The 13,585-nt window shown below is 45.9% G+C and overlaps 1 protein-coding gene across 3 annotated transcripts in view; it reads left to right on the top strand.

Annotated features, from left to right (window-relative positions):
* The window catches only part of LOC100927726 (speedy protein E4A), a 35,102-nt gene extending 22,230 nt beyond the window's left edge, over positions 1-12,872 (top strand). For all 3 annotated transcript variants that reach the window (XM_012553381.2, XM_031944964.1, XM_023507078.2), the window contains 5 exons: positions 7,803-7,882; positions 10,249-10,434; positions 10,918-10,976; positions 11,528-11,613; positions 12,517-12,872. In XM_012553381.2, the coding sequence (XP_012408835.1) occupies positions 7,852-7,882; positions 10,249-10,434; positions 10,918-10,976; positions 11,528-11,613; positions 12,517-12,727 (573 nt within the window). In that variant the 5' untranslated portion in view covers positions 7,803-7,851 and the 3' untranslated portion in view covers positions 12,728-12,872. The remainder of the gene's footprint in view (positions 1-7,802; positions 7,883-10,248; positions 10,435-10,917; positions 10,977-11,527; positions 11,614-12,516) is intronic.
* Positions 12,873-13,585: the final 713 nt, after the last annotated feature.

The following is a 13,585-nucleotide window of genomic DNA, read 5'->3' on the forward strand; positions in this document are numbered from 1 at the left end:
AGTAATTATCAGCAAGTCACTTAAAAAAAATGTCTATTTGGCTCAGTTTCCCCTATTGTAAAATAAGTATAAATATCTAAATAAAATATGTAAAATATATATTTATAGATAAATATGTAAAATAAATATTTATCTATAAATATATAAAATAAATACAAAGTTATCTAAATAAAATATATAAAATAAATATTTATATATAAATATATAAAACAAACATCTATTTATATATAAATATATAAAACAAACATCTATATATAAATATATGAAACAAACGTCTATTTATATATAAATATATGAAACAAAACATCTATTTATATATAAATATATGAAACAAAACATCTATTTATATATAAATATATGAAACAAAACATCTATTTATATATAAATATATGAAACAAAACATCTATTTATATATAAATATATGAAACAAAACATCTATTTATATATAAATATATGAAACAAAACATCTATTTATATATAAATATATGAAACAACCGTCTATTTATATATAAATATATGAAACAAACATCTATTTATATATAAATATATGAAACAAAACATCTATTTATATATAAATATATGAAAAAAAACATCTTTTATATAAATATTGAAACAAAATCTATTTATATAAAATATAAAAACATATATTCATATATAAATATATAAAATAAATATTTGTATATAAATATATAAAATAAACATTTATATATAAATATATAAAATAAATACAAAGTTATCTAAATAAAATATGTAAAATAAATATTTATCTATAAATATATAAAATAAATACAAAGTTATTTAAATAAAATATGTAAAATAAATATTTATCTATAAATATATAAAACAAACATCTATTTATATATAAATATATGAAACAAACATCTATTTATATATAAATATATGAAACAAAACATCTATTTATATAAATATATAAACAAAACATTTTTATATATAAAATATGAAAAAAATATTTATATATAAATATGAAAAAAACATCTATTTATATTAAAATATAAACAACCTCTATTTTATATAAATTAAACAAACATCTATTCAATTAAATATAAAAATAAATATTTATATAAATATATAAAATAAACATTTTTATAAATATAAAAATAAATAAAGTTATCTAAATAAAATATTAAAATAAATAATCTATAAATATAAAATAAATAAAGTTATTTAAATAAAATATTAAAATAAAATTTATATATAAATATATAAAACAAACATCTATTTATAAAAAATATGAAACAAACCTTTTATTAAAATATGAAACAAAACATTTTTATATATAAATATAAAAAAACATCTATTTATATATAAATATATGAAACAAAACATCTATTTATATATAAATATATGAAACAACCGTCTATTTATATATAAATATATGAAACAAACATCTATTCATATATAAATATATAAAATAAATATTTGTATATAAATATATAAAATAAACATTTATATATAAATATATAAAATAAATATAAATTTATCTAAATAAAATATAAAAATATATTTATATATATAAATATAAAATAAATATAAATCTATCTAAATAAAATATGTAAAATATATATTTATATATATAAATATAAAATAAATATAAATTTATCTAAATAAAATATATAAAATAAATATTTGTATATAAAATAAACATATATTTACATATAAATATATATATATATAATAAATATACATTTATATATAAATATATAAAAATAAAATGTATATCAATAAAAATAAATATACAGAATATATAAATAAAATATATAAAAAATAATAGCATCATTATCATAATCAAGATAATTAAGGATAATGGGGATAATATTTGGAAATGATGCTTAGCATAGTCTGCTATATAAATGGTTATTGCTTTCCCTTTGAATGGTTTTCTAGTACATGAGCTGGAATTTGAGGTCAGTTTAGGTAGCCTTGGACCTGGAGCCCATGCTTCTGGATGAGTACTTTTTTTCCCTTTAGTCCTCTCTCCATTAGTCTCCCCCCCCCAACCCCCTCCCCCTGTCCCACTCTTTCCTTCCTGCTCCCTGCCATGTGCTCTTTCCCTCTCCTCGCCATGTGCTCTTTCCCTCTCCTCGCCATGTGCTCTTTCCCTCTCCTCGCCATGTGCTCTTTCCCTCTCCTCGCCATGTGCTCTTTCCCTCTCCTCGCCATGTGCTCTTTCCCTCTCCTCGCCATGTGCTCTTCCCCAGCTCCCTGTCCAGTTGTTCTGCCCCTTTCCTATATTCTTCCCCCCCTCCCTTCCCCAGGTTCTTCCCCCATTCTCCTTCCCAGGGTTCTACCCCCATCCCCTTTCCCATATTCTTCCTCCACTCCCCTTCCCATATTCTTCCCTGCTCCCCTTCCCGTGTTCTACCCCGGTCCCCTGCCCATGTTCTACCTCTGCTCTCCTTCCCATGTTCTACCCCCACTCCCTTTCCTGTGTTCTCTCCCCCTCCCTTCCCTGCTACTATTCTTCCTCCTTTCCCTGCTCCCTTCCCCATGTTCTTCCCTGCTCTCTTCCGTGTTCTATCCCCTACTCCTGCCCACCGCCACTGTTCTTTCCCACTCCCTAACATGTATTCTTCCCCTGCTCCCTTCCCTGCTCCTTCCCCCGTGTTCTACCCTCTGCTTTCTGCCCACCCGCACTGTTCTTCCCCCCTCCCTTCCCCGTGTTCTTACTCACTTCCTGCCATGTGCTCTTCTCCTCTCCCTGCCATGTGTTGTTCTCCACTCCCTGCCATGTGTTTTTCTCGTTCCGTACTATGTGTTCTTCCCCCGCTCCCTGCCATGTGTTCTTCCCTGCTCCCTTCCCCGCGTTCTAGCCTCTGCTCCCTGCCCACCCCCACTGTTCTTCCCCGCTCCCTTTCCCGGGTTCTTCCCTGTCCCTTCCCCGTGTTCTTACTCCTCCTTACTGCCATGCGTTCTTCCCCGGTCCCCGCCATGTGTTCCCTGCCATGTGTTCTTCTCCGCTCCCTGCCATTTTCCCGTTCCCTACCATGTGTTCTTGCCCGCTCCCTGCCATGTGTTCTTTCCCAGTTCTGCCCAGGTTCTTCCCTGCTCCCTTCCCTGGGTTCTTCTCCATATCTTCCCCGCGTTCTTACTCCTCCTGGCCATGTGTTCTTCCCCCTCCCCACCATGTGTTCTTGGCCTACTCCTTACCATGTGTTCTTACCTCACTCCCTTCCCGGCTACTATTCCTCCCCTCCCTGTTCCCTTCCCCTCTTCCCTTCCCCTTCCTCATTGCCCTTCCCCTTCCCTTTGCCTCTCCCCTTCACCGCTGCCCCTCCCTGCTCCTTTTCCCCTTCCCTGCTCCTCCTCTCCCTCCCTGCTCTCTTCCGGGTTCTTCTCTCTCCCCCCCCCCGTGTTCTTCCCCCTGTTTCCTTTCCCGTGTTCTTACCCCTCCCCTTTCCCCTTGTTCTTTCCCCCTCTCTTCCCTGCTCTTCCACCTCCTCCCTTCCCCATGCTTCCCCCCCTTCCTGTTCCTCCTTTCCTCACACTTCCCAGTTCCTCCTTTCTTCACACTTCCCCTCTCTTGTCCCCTCCCTTCCCCTCTGCCCTTCCTCTCTCTCCCTTCCCTTGCCCCTCCTCCATTTAAATTTGCTCTTCTTCCTCCTTTGCCTTCCTCATCCCTCTTCTTCCCTCCTCCCCTTTCCTTTCCCCTTCTCCCCTTATGTACCTCTCCCTCCCTTCTTCTTGCCCTTCTTTTCCCACTCCTCTTCCTCCCCTCTCCCTGCCCTTCTCTCCCCCATAACCCTAACCCCACTCCCGATTCTTTCCCCTTTCCTTGATCCTCCCTGCCTTCTCCCTCTTTGCCTATCTTTCATCTCCCCCTCCCAACTCCTTGCCCCTCCCACTCTATTCTTTATCCACTCCTCCTTCCCCTCCTCTCTTACTCTTCCCCCCTCTCCTTGTTCCTCCCCCTCTTCTTCCACTTCTCACCCCTCCTCCTCCCCTTCCCCCCTTTCCTCCCCTTCTACTCTTCCCCTTTCTGATCCTCCCTCTCCCCTATCTTTCCTACCCTTTTCCCCTGTCCTCTCCCCTTTTCTCTTCCTTTCTGATTTCTCCCTTTATCCTGTGCTGCTGTGTCTACCCCCCCCCCCAATTTCTTGGGCTCTTCCATTTACTGTGGACCAGTACCAGAATGTGTACTTCTGGGGCTTTTCGGTGGTGTTTGGCCAGCGCTGCTCTTTCTCTTAGCTCTGAACACCCTTTCCTCTCTTCCCCTTCCTAGGATAGTGTTTCTCCTGCTTGCTTTTCTAAACTTGGCTTAGAAATGGCATTAAGAGCATATTGTTGCTTTAGTCCCAGAGAATACTATTGGACCACAGATGCTAGGGATGAACTTTCTTTCAGGTGGAGTTTCTAGTATGGTGTAGACCATGAGAGGTCACGGTCTTCAGGAAGGACAACCAAGGAAACGTAGGGAGCCGAGCATGGCCTTGATTCCGCTTCCTTACCTTACTGAGCCTAATGGGACTTATATGTACACATCTGTGTAGACACATGTACACATGCACACGCATATATACATATAGGCCAAAGATCCATTTAACAGACTAGTCTCTGAATAGCTAAGCTCTTTCTGTGGCAAGGCCAGATCCAGAAGAATGGCTGCCTGTGGGATTCGACAGGGATCATGGTAGAACCAAGGATGGGCTTGGGTATCTAGTTCATCTCTGAACTGTTGGTCGTCTGCAGGCAGACAACATTTTTATCTTTGAGACGGCTCTAGAAGCACCTTGGGGGTTTTGGCTGTCCCAGTGACCGGGAAGCAGCCAGGATATCTGAGGACCCCTTTGGCTGTGGTAGTTCACTCGAACCCACCTCCTCTTGGCCAAAGACAGTTTATATTCCTTATCTTTTCTTAAATACTGTCTAGAATTCTCTTCCTCCTGGACATCTTTTCTCACAGATTATAAAGATCACAGGCCCTGTATTCTCTGTCCACTTTTAAGAACCCCTGTTCTGGTCCAGAGAATGGGGGAGACTTGAAGGTAGGCACTCTCATTTGCATCTGTATTCCTAGTGCTTACTTTGGAGTCTGGGAAGTACTTGGTGATGTGTACCACCTCCCAGTGCTTAGCCAGGAGGCCCTATCTCTGGTTCTGGGAAAGTTCTTCATCCCGCAAATCTTTGAGATGAACATTCAGGTTAGCGCAGAAGTCTGATCACATGATGTCGAAAAGCTTTTTACAGAAAAGCAAAACCTCAGCCTGGCCTTTAACTCCCAGGTTCCTGTAGTCTCGTTCCCCGACGTTTGTCCCAAGACAGGAGAGGAGACCTCCTGTGAGGAAGCAACGAGTGGGTCAGGCTTGAAGACCCAGTGCACAAAAGCAGACAAACAAGTGGTAGAGCTAGAAAGCCCTGGCCTGAGTTCCACTGCCAGGATTTGAACCCTGAGACAGTAACAAATGTCCCTCCCTTCTTAAATAAGGGAGTGAGCCAAGCTGCGCTGTGGGTGTTCCATAACCTTTACATAAGCAGCCAGGAATCATTTTTAGGCGGCCTTCTTACAGAATGCTGTAATAATAACCATTATTATCGGTTCTGAGTCATTATCAAGCTTCCTCAGGCCAAAGCTGCTCTTCATTGGAAGTGGTCAATAGGTTTCAGAGACTTTCAGAAAAAGACCAAGCCATCTGTGACAGTGTCTTGTCTGTAAGACACGATTCAAGGCCCCAGGGTGACCGGCCAGGTCCTCTGAAGTTCTTTACCGGCCACAGGGGAGGAAACCTGTCCATTCTAGGTGCTCTTCATGTGAATTAGACTTTTAAGCTCCTCCAAATCCAACGGAGGGCAAACTGGAAATCCATAAGGAGAACCTGGATTCAGCAGATCTGGGTACTTGCTGATTGTTTTACAATAAGCCAGCTTTTCTCCACCTTGATTAGCAGTAACCTAAAGTTTCAGAAGGAAAATCTTCTGTGCCGTCACGTCCGGGAGTTCAGATCTTGTTTCTTTCGTGGTGACGTGGGGGACCTTAGCTGTACAATGCAGGCCACTGGGTGGTATCTGCTCACCCGCCACTTGTCATTTCCTTGGCCTTCTTGAGGATCTAGAAGTAATTGGCACCGGACACAGTCATCAAGCCAGGGTACAAACTAAAGCAGTTCTTTCTGACAGTGGGGGGAGGGGGGGAACAGAGGGAAAAGACATGACTCTCCCTGGTCTCATTCAAGGAACCCAACATTCTGTACCTGCTTCTGCTGAGGAAATGCTTCATCTCCAAAAGCATGTCAGGCAGTCCCATGGTAACCCACCCCATTCTGGGGTTGGTGACTTTGGGCCTCGGCTCTGGCACACGAGACCTGCCTTAGCGTCTCTGTCCAAAACCTTGCCGACTGTGGCTTGCCAGGCCAGGGAGACTGACTGGCCCTGAGTCCCTGAAGTCAAAGAGCTAAAAGCTTTGAGTAGAATTTGCTCAGCCTGATGGGGCGGCACGAGACAGTTCAGTGGCTCGGGGCGCAGGCAGTGTCCATAAGCGGCGTCCCACCGTGGCCGATCACCGAACCACTCTAAGAGAGCCGTTAAAGAATCGCAGATGAAAAAATGCAATTGAAGGCTTAGTTCCTTTCCATCTTCTACAAAATTCTAGAACTTAAGTGTGTGTTCTGAGCGGTTAGAAGTCCCTGCCTCCTTTCTAGGAGCCAGCCCATATGGTTTCCACTAAAAATGAATCAGAAATCCTAGAACTGCGAGTTGCCAAAAGTGTCCTAGAGGTCAGCTAATTCAACCTCTTTGTTTTCATGCCGTACTAACTTCCTTTCCTTGTTTTTTCCCCCAACAGGGTGATCTAGATTATCTCTCTAGCATTTCTGGATTCCAACAAGACATTCAACAGGGGCTCCTATGGGGCCCTGTAGAAAAGCTAGAGAGATGTTTGCTAGAGAGTTCAGTTAGCCGGCTCGGTAGCCACTTGAGTAACTGGTCTTGATCAAGAGATTAACTGCTAGCTCTGAGTCTCTGGCTCCAGGGCTCCGTCCTCAGCCCTGTTCTGTTGGACATTTCTGTCAAGGCAGGAAAGCAGGAAAGGAAATTAGGTGACCGAATGCGAACTCAAAAAAGGCCTTGATGGACCTGGGTGATGACCCAAACCCAACTGGGCGAAACCCAGTAACACTGCAGAGTTACTGTGTGGTGTACTGAGGTTTAAAAAGAGAAATCAACTATTTCAGTTGAGGAGGGAGAGAACCTGTGTTCTTGCAGGTTGTGTCCTAAAGACTTGAGTGTTTTCTTATGACTGTCACAGGCTCAAAACGTATCCACGGTATGACACGGCGGCCCGGACCCTCTGATGTGATCTCAGACCACACTGGTAGAAGTGTGGCGTCCGTAGAGCACATGCGTCTGAATGTTCAGAACGGGAGGCTTCCCGTGTCATGCGTGGGTACCCCAGGACAGGAGGTCCAGGACCTCCGGATTGTCTTCCTTCTCTTTTCCCTTCCTCTTCCTCTTTGTCAGCACGCTCTGCACTTGAATACGGAGGGGTCTTCTTCTGCCGCTCAGGAGAAGGCTGGCCCTTGAAGCCCCGTGGTACGTTTTGAACCGGGGCCCTCTTTCCCAGGTAGAACTCTGATGTCCCCAGGAGCTTCGGGTCTTCTACTCTGGAGCTTTTCGGGTCATCAGAGCGCAGTCACTTGGCTGTTGAGGTGTTGAATAAAGAGAGGGGGATTAGAAGAAGAAAAACAACTGGTCATTTGAGCCCGATGAGCACCTAAATAGTGTGGTCACTGATCTCAGTCAGCAGTCTCAGGAAAGTTGATGAGTGACCCTCATTTCATTCCCTCACCCAGGGAAAAACAATCAGCTCTCTCCATCAGACACTTCACCAGGACCAGAGAGATGACTGCTGGTCCAAGGACTTCAGGTGAAGGTAAAGGGGTGAGAGGGCCCCTAACTGGGGAGAGATTTGAGAGTGAAAATAGAGCCCCTGGTGGTGAGTTGTGGGTGGAGGGGGAGGGAGAAAGTAAGGGGAGAGGGAGCTCAAGAGAATAGGAGGCCGTAAAGGTGAGAGTTTGGGGAAATGGCCCGGATGCTTTTCCCTAAGAACCTGGGGAGATGACTGTCCCATCCATGACTGGTCCCCACAGGGTTTCCTGTTGGTAAGCACCCGAGAGCACATGGTACCTGCACTGCTCTTGTAAGAATGGTCCGAACCCTTGAGTTGAGGTTAAATGGGGCTGCTTTTGATCGCACACGGGTGTGGTCTTTAGAAGGGTGGAACTTTTGTGAATGTCTTGGGGAAATGGGATTGGAGGAGATAGGAAGAGGTCGTTTGGAGAGGAATTGAAAGACCCTTAAGATCTAGGTGACAGCAGAAGAGATGGTGTGAAACCCTGGGGCATTTGGAACTCCTGTTTGGTTCTGGGCAGACCTAGCAGCGATCTGGAGAGAGCTTTGGTTTCCTCTGAACTGCCAGTGATAGGGGCAGATGGAAGGGAAGTGAGGTGAGACCGAGCCTCAGGGAGCTTGATCATATTAAAACCCCGGGCTTTTGCTCACTCACCGAATTCTGTCCTCCATGTTAAGAATGTTGTCATCGTTTGACAGTTGTCTCTCCCCCTGACCCCCCACCCAGTGACTGTCACCTGGTGGTACGCTAGTGGATTCGCTATCGGCTGGTTTTCAAGATCTGCTACCCAGAGTTCCATATCCCTCCCAGACTCCCACACAGCCTCGAGTGCCTCGGTCTCTATTTCCCTCATTGTTCTTGGCACCAGGTCTCCTATACGATAGACTGGAGGATAATCCCTTCTCAGTGGACCTTACGAGCGGGTCTTCCTTATGGTTCTGTGTTAGTTCTTTTTGGTTCTGGTTTTTTTGTTTGGTTTTTTTTTTTTTTACAAGGCTTTGTTTCTCTATCTCACCCAGGCTGGAAGTGTTGCGGCTACTCACGGGCCTAAGTGAATAGCGATTGGCGTTAACGGGCTCGGTTTTTTCTACCCAGGGCTGGTTCACTCCTGACTTAGGCAGCCTGGTGGCCCTCCTGTCCCCGGAATTGCTGAGATTTGTGTCAGACTAGTCTAAACACCTGATCTGCTTTACTCCTCAGATCAAGTGGTCCTCCCCGGCAGCCTCCAGGCTTTGTGCCTCCAGAGCCGGCTTTCTGTTTAGGTTATGTCCTCCATCCTCTACCCCTTAGCTAGATTGCCCCGATTCAAGTTATTGTGCCTTGGTGATCTGGAAGCTTCCAGCTCTCTCTATGTGTCAGTGAGTTGGCTACCATTCCCCTGGATGACTAAGGGAAGGAAGGGCAGGACGTATCCAGTCTCTTGGTGTTCTCATTCAATAAGGGCTCTGCATTTGGAGGACTCGGGTTCAAATCCCGCTTCTGATGAGTACCATGTGTGTGGCCTTCAGACGAGTCGTTGCCCCTGTGTAGGCCTCAGTTTCCTTAGCCTGGAACATCATGACTTGGGACTGGGTGACCTTTGTGGGTTCTTCCGGCTTCAGATCTGTTTCCCCTCAGGATTCCAAAGACAGTTGTTGGTGATCTTCGTGAAAGTAGCTGTTGGGGGTAGAATTAAATGGGCCCGAATCTGTTTGGGAAAGACTGAGGGAGAGGATTGGTCTTGGAGGGAGTTGAGACCCAGTGAGCTTAGAGAGCATATTCAAGGAATCTGCAGGGAACATGTATCCTAGATCTAGATCTGGAGGGACCTTGGAAGGCCAATGACCAGAAGACCCGTTTTTTCAGGAAAAGAGACTGAGGCTGTGGATGCTTACAAACAAATTGTGTCGATGGCTTTTGTTGGTTCTTGTCTCGTATCCGCTTCCAGATATCCGGCCCCCATGTCCGTTGGATGCTCTCTCGCAAATAAAACAAAATTAACCCAATCCCAGCGACAGAATGAGTGCCAGCTTCGACATATCCCACTCCAGCGCTCCAAGGACATGGGGGAAGGCTGTACTGGAGCCAGCTGTCCCTGGCAGTGACGGGTTAGGTGTCAGCGTGAGCCTTTCCACCACCGAAATCTCACTCCAAATCAAGACTTAGTTTCTTGTTTGGTTAATGATCATCTGGAGCAGTGGTACCCCTCCAGGCGGCAGAGGAGAAGTCAGGGAGACAGAAGTGTCCTTGATCTGTGACCCTGCTGTTGGGAGGGGGGCAGGCTGGTATCACCTGGAGCTTGGCTTCCATGGCGCTCAGTGTCTGTCTGGTAGAGGAGGCAGAGATTAGGGAGCGAGTCTGTCTTTGGAGTCTTACCCTGGACTTTCTGATACCCCTTCTCCCTCCAGACAGCAGAGAGGCTACTGAGGAGCACGGTCATGGTCATGGAAGCGAAACAACAGGGAGGCGGGAGCGGAAGAGGAGGAGATATGAATGGACCGTCACTGAAGTCAAGGATACTGGAATTAAGATGAAGAGAAGAAGAGTGGCTCCCTTCAACTCCAGGGACCTTGTAGTTCTCTACCAGCTGCTGAGTGAGTAGTTTGGGGAGCAGGAAAGTCCAGGGAGGGGGTTTTCCTCCAAGGCTTGTTGAATGGGGTCCTGTTGATTGAGAAACTAACCCATAATCCCATGGAAGTGAGGAGGAGTGCCCGGTGATGGAGATGATTGAGTCAGCTGTGGGGGTGAAAGAGATAGTGGTGTGTCTGGGGCTGCCCCCGCTTGCTGAGTCTCCTTGATTCTTCAGTGGTCCTTCTGGAGGATGGCTCCTTCTTTCCGTTGATGGAATGGCCTTGGAGTACCCACATGACTCTGGGAAACTCCACTGGGCTGCTCCTTTTTAAGATTCTTCAAGGAGGATCAAAGGGTGGACCTCCATGGCCCTCGATTTCCCTGCCAAAGCTGTTTGTCTCCACTCAGAGGTGGGGTAGGGTGGAGTTGATAAGGGGCTGTCTAGGGGTCGATCTGCCCAATTCTCTCAGCACTGGTGACATGAAACTTGTCCTTTTCCTCCCCAGAAAATCCAATCATCAAGAAATTTTTGAAGACCGATGTGAAATACTTGACCAACCCTAAGGTGAGTGTGGTCTCCAAGGTGGAACCAGGGTGAGAATTTGGAAAGCAGGGGAGGGGATCTCCCCTTGCTGGCTCGGAGGCCTCCTTCAGACCTGCTTCTTTCCAGGGAGAGTTAGTGCTAGAGCGTGCAGATTGAGGCAGGGAGGTTTCAAGGCAAGTCGCAGCTCCCCATGTTGCTCAAGCTGGTGCGACCGAGAGAAGGCTGGGCCACAAGAGGCCCCCGAAGGGGCGAGGAGGAATCGCCAAGTAGAAATTGGTCCTAGACAGGCAGGAGTGAGGGCTGTGTCTGCAGAGCGGGGAGTGGCCAATCTTACCCTTTCCCATTTGTCCCTCACTGTGGTGGCTTGGTCCTTCCTGCATCGCTCCTGGGTTATTCCTTCTCTCTCCCCCCCCCCCCCAATCCCCACACTGGTGCTCCTGGTTAGATCTCCTTGATCATTCTGGCCCCTGGAATTGTCATTCTGCATGATACTTGTCATTCTGTGTGACGTCTTTCTCTGGATGAGAACCTGCCTCTGTGCTCCTGACTCTCTTTCCCTCTGCTTTGGTTAGACTCTCTTGTCTCTGGTAGTGGACTATTTTGGCCTTCTGGGGTTTCGTGACCAGCCTTACAGCAGCGTACATTTCTGCATGGCCCTGTGAGTACCTCCAATTGATTTGATGAGGGGAAGGTTGTTTGGGGTAGAACGGGTGAGGAAGAATCACGTTTATCCTTCCAAGTCAAAATGACAGTTAAGATCCCAGTTGCCCAAGATGGGTGTGGGATCAAAGAAACTGGCTTTCTCTCGGAGACTCCGGCCTGTGGCATCTCTTATTTCCAGTGGCCCCAGAACTTAGTCATCTGTAGAGATGTGGTCCAAGCCGGTGTCTGTGGACCTTACTCACACAGGCCTTTGGGGCCTACCTTGGTTTGTCCAGACTACATCCTTTTATTTTCAGGATGGTCCTATGATTTCTCGGGAGTAGCGCACTTCCAGTTTGGGAATTCTCTCCACCCATGCGGATTGGCAACCCACCCCCAATATTCTGCCCAGCCCCACTCCGTAGCTCCACATTTCTATAGGGCCACAAAGGATTTTCTGTGGTGCTAGGAGGTTCAGTGATTTGATTATGGGCCCTCAGGGTGTTTAGCAAAGGCAGGAATTGACCCCAGACCTTTGATCCCAAAGCCAGCCAGCACTCTTTCTGCTGGGCCACCACCGCCTGGTCCTTTGGAGCTCAGAAGAGTACCGCTCTCTTTGCAGTCGAGATTAGAAAGGTCTCAGCTTTTCAGAGCCAGTCTTAGTTAGTCTGCACGTTGGGGAGGAAGGGAGATCCTGGGCTGCCTCCTCTCTGGGCCCGCCATACCCTCTGGGGCCCAACGTCTGTGCCTCTCACCTCCTTGGAGTCCTCTCCTGTTACACGGGGCTCCCAGCTTCTCAGCCGTAGGCTGGGCCCTAGGTTCCATGATCCAGGCTGAGTATGGGGAAGGGAGGGCTGGATTCGAGGGTGGGGCCAGGCCTTCGTTCTCTCACTGTGCGTTTCTCCTTTCTCTTGGACAGCTACTCTGCATGTCAGCTGGACAAGGTCGACCAATCCTTCAAATGGTACATGCTGTCTGTCATTCTTGGAAGCAACTGGCCCAAAAGATCCTCCAAAAAGAAATGGCCTATGCAGATTGAGATTCTTATGGTCATCGTCTGGAAAGCCTGGGTGAAACAGGTCGTCTCTAACGAGGTCAACGTTCAGAACAGCGGGGAGGACCTGGGCTAAAGCGTTCCCAATATGCTTCTGTAGTTTGCCCTGCTGGTCAGAAAGTCTTATGTTCATACTACATGTATTGCTGTTGTCTGAGGGCTAATACACATTGCCAGCCCATAAAAAGTGTTTTATCACTTAATAAAAGTTGTTGAACCAATACGGTGTGGCGGCTCATTTCCACCCACACACAGCCGTGGCAAGCAACAGTGACGCCGTGTCGGGTTCCCGGTCAGATAGATACGTCCCGGGTGCCCACACCCCTCCTGTTGGTCCATTTCAGGAGGGAGGTGGGCACCGAGGGCACAACTGCCAGGAAACTCCACATGATGTCACTGTTGACATCCGCCACTTGAAAAGAGTTGCTTTTCTGGGTCTCTCCATCACATACATACCGGAGACAAAAGCCTAAGCTTTTGTGCATATTTAATGTGTACATTTCATAACTGGGTGGTCCATATGGTATGAATGAACAGCCCTTCGCTGGCCAGAGACTTCCGATCTTGGAAGTCGCATCCCATCATCGCATGCCCCCGGCCCTTCTGTTCACAGAGTGTTGCACTTCATATGCTGGTGCTCTAGATTATGATGGTTTTAGGGGTCACCAGTACTGCTGCTCTCCCAAATCACTCAGAAGGGGATGGAATAGTTACCATCCTATCACCAAATACTCTGCACAAAACTAACCATCTTGGATAACAAGCGGCCAGGAGACAAAACACAAAGTTGGGGGGTTAGAGGAAAGCCACAGAGAAGAAGAACTTTTCAACTGGATGGGAGAGAAAAATCGCAGCCTATCAAAGCGAGACAAGTGATCTTACTGGGGAAATGCCCTCTTACCACTCTCTTAGGCTGCCTCCATGGCATTGAAAA

The sequence above is a fragment of the Sarcophilus harrisii genome, chromosome X (genome assembly GCF_902635505.1).
Source record: "Sarcophilus harrisii chromosome X, mSarHar1.11, whole genome shotgun sequence".
NCBI lineage: Eukaryota > Metazoa > Chordata > Mammalia > Dasyuromorphia > Dasyuridae > Sarcophilus > Sarcophilus harrisii.